This window comes from Seriola lalandi, unplaced genomic scaffold (assembly GCF_002814215.2).
Source record: "Seriola lalandi dorsalis isolate HSWRI2012SDOR001 ecotype SW California unplaced genomic scaffold, Sedor1 jcf7180001975026, whole genome shotgun sequence".
Lineage (NCBI taxonomy): Eukaryota > Metazoa > Chordata > Actinopteri > Carangiformes > Carangidae > Seriola > Seriola lalandi.
This window is the reverse complement of record NW_019445692.1, coordinates 1-1,890: the sequence shown is the minus strand read 5'-3', so window position 1 is coordinate 1,890 and position 1,890 is coordinate 1. Positions and strand designations below refer to the sequence as shown.

Genomic DNA, 1,890 nt, shown 5'->3' with positions numbered 1-1,890 from the left:
AAAAAAAACTTGGTTAACTTCTTCTTGTGTTATATTGCCCTCCTTTCTGTCTTTTGTGTGTCGTTGTGTTCAGGTAATACCTGTTAACGCTAATGGAGTTCCCATTGGAGAGATTCCATTTGTGCGCTCGGGACTCCTGGGGTTTGTTGGCCCAGTAAGTAGGATTGTTTCATTAGAGTACATCATCTGTGGTAACTCGAACCTTCCTGGAAACCATCCTTCTCTCTGTGTCCTTGAATGGATCTGTATACTTACAGTGGAATGACCCTGCTGTGTGTGTGTGTGTCCCTCTGTACAGGGCAGTCTGATCTTTGTGGTGGGGAAGATCGAAGGTCTGCTGATGGTGAGCGGGCGGAGACACAACGCTGACGACCTGGTGGCCACCGCTCTGGCCGTGGAGCCGGTCAAGACTGTGTACCGTGGCAGGTGAGAAGAAAATCTTCTTTATACAAAGTATGTGTAGAGAGATGATGAGCTCCCCTGTGGGTCAAGTGTGAATCTTAATTTGCCACTACTGACACCTGGTGGTACAAAGAGAGCACAGCAGGCTCAAACAAGGCAGCACTGGATGTGTTGCTGATGTATAAACAGCAGAGCTACATTTCTTTCTCAGTGGAGAATTTCATGCTGCATTTAATCTGCTTTTGTGTAGATGTCTGACTTCCACACCTTCTGAATAACCTTCATTGTATTTATGTGTGTTTCTGTGTTTGTGTGTGTGTGTCAGGATCGCTGTGTTTTCAGTCACAGTGTTCTATGATGAGAGGGTAGTGATTGTGGCAGAGCAGAGGCCAGATGCCAGCGAGGAGGACAGCTTCCAGTGGATGAGTCGAGTGCTTCAGGTAAATCACCCCATCATCTTCTTACAAATGCTTACAAAGAAGCGTAAAATGATTCTTTTGTGTAAAAAATATATTAATACTCAACCAATTAAAGCGGTAATTCGTCTCCTCTGAATGTTGCTACACTACAATGTTGAACTGATGATCTCTTTTCGGTGTGTCTATGACATAGAGACAAACTCACTGTTTTGTCAGCCAAGGACTTAAGTTGTCGTCTTCTTCATGTTTGGTGTCCTGTGTAGGCTATTGACAGCATCCACCAGGTGGGCCTCTACTGTCTGGCTCTGGTCCCGGCCAACACCTTACCTAAAACACCCCTGGGTGGCATCCACATCTCTGACACCAAGCAGTACTTCTTAGACGGCAACCTGCACCCCTGCAACATCCTCATGTGTCCCCATACATGTGTCACCAACCTGCCCAAGCCCCGGCAGAAGCAGCCGGGTACGTCTGTGATAAGACATGGTTGTTTAATGTGTGTTATTAAGCACAGTTCTGATGGGATATGAAGTTTGAACTTTTTAAACTTATCATGTTGAGGATTAGAATTCCTCTTGAGCTAATGGCTGAATTACTGACTGTATCCCAAAAGATGGGAGGAACTGCTGACTCTGTCCTGCATGCGAGAGTCAGTCAGGGTATAAAGTGTTTTGTAAAGTAATAGCATGGTTACTAGTGTTACATAACACACACATTACAGTTTCTAAATTTGGGAATTGTTCTGCCCTTTCCCTTTTCTCTGTCTCTCTCACACTCTTTTTCTCTTGTAGTTGGCGTAGGTCCTGCGTCCGTCATGGTGGGCAACCTGGTGGCAGGGAAGAGGATTGCCCAGGCCGCAGGCAGGGACCTCGGCATGATCGAAGACCAGGATCTCGTCCGGAAGGTATATGACCATCAACACTGTAATTTCAGACAACCACTAACTCTGAGTCTGATAACTTTTTAACCACGTTCCCATTTTCAAAAGAATCACATGCATGTCCTTCAGAAGCAGCAGGAAAGTGTGTTATGATGGTAAATAGTGAGGTTTGAAAACTTTCCACTGCCA

General features: G+C 45.5%; 1 protein-coding gene across 1 annotated transcript; it reads left to right on the top strand.

The window, feature by feature from the left end:
* Nucleotides 1-73: 73 nt before the first annotated feature.
* LOC111654987 (disco-interacting protein 2 homolog B-A-like) lies at nt 74-1,803 on the top strand (the record flags this gene model as incomplete). Its single annotated transcript, XM_023406198.2, has 5 exons — nt 74-154; nt 299-426; nt 728-842; nt 1,085-1,286; nt 1,613-1,803. Coding segments are annotated over 5 exons (702 nt in total), but the record flags the coding sequence as incomplete, so codon positions are not given.
* Between the last annotated feature and the right edge of the window lie 87 nt (nt 1,804-1,890).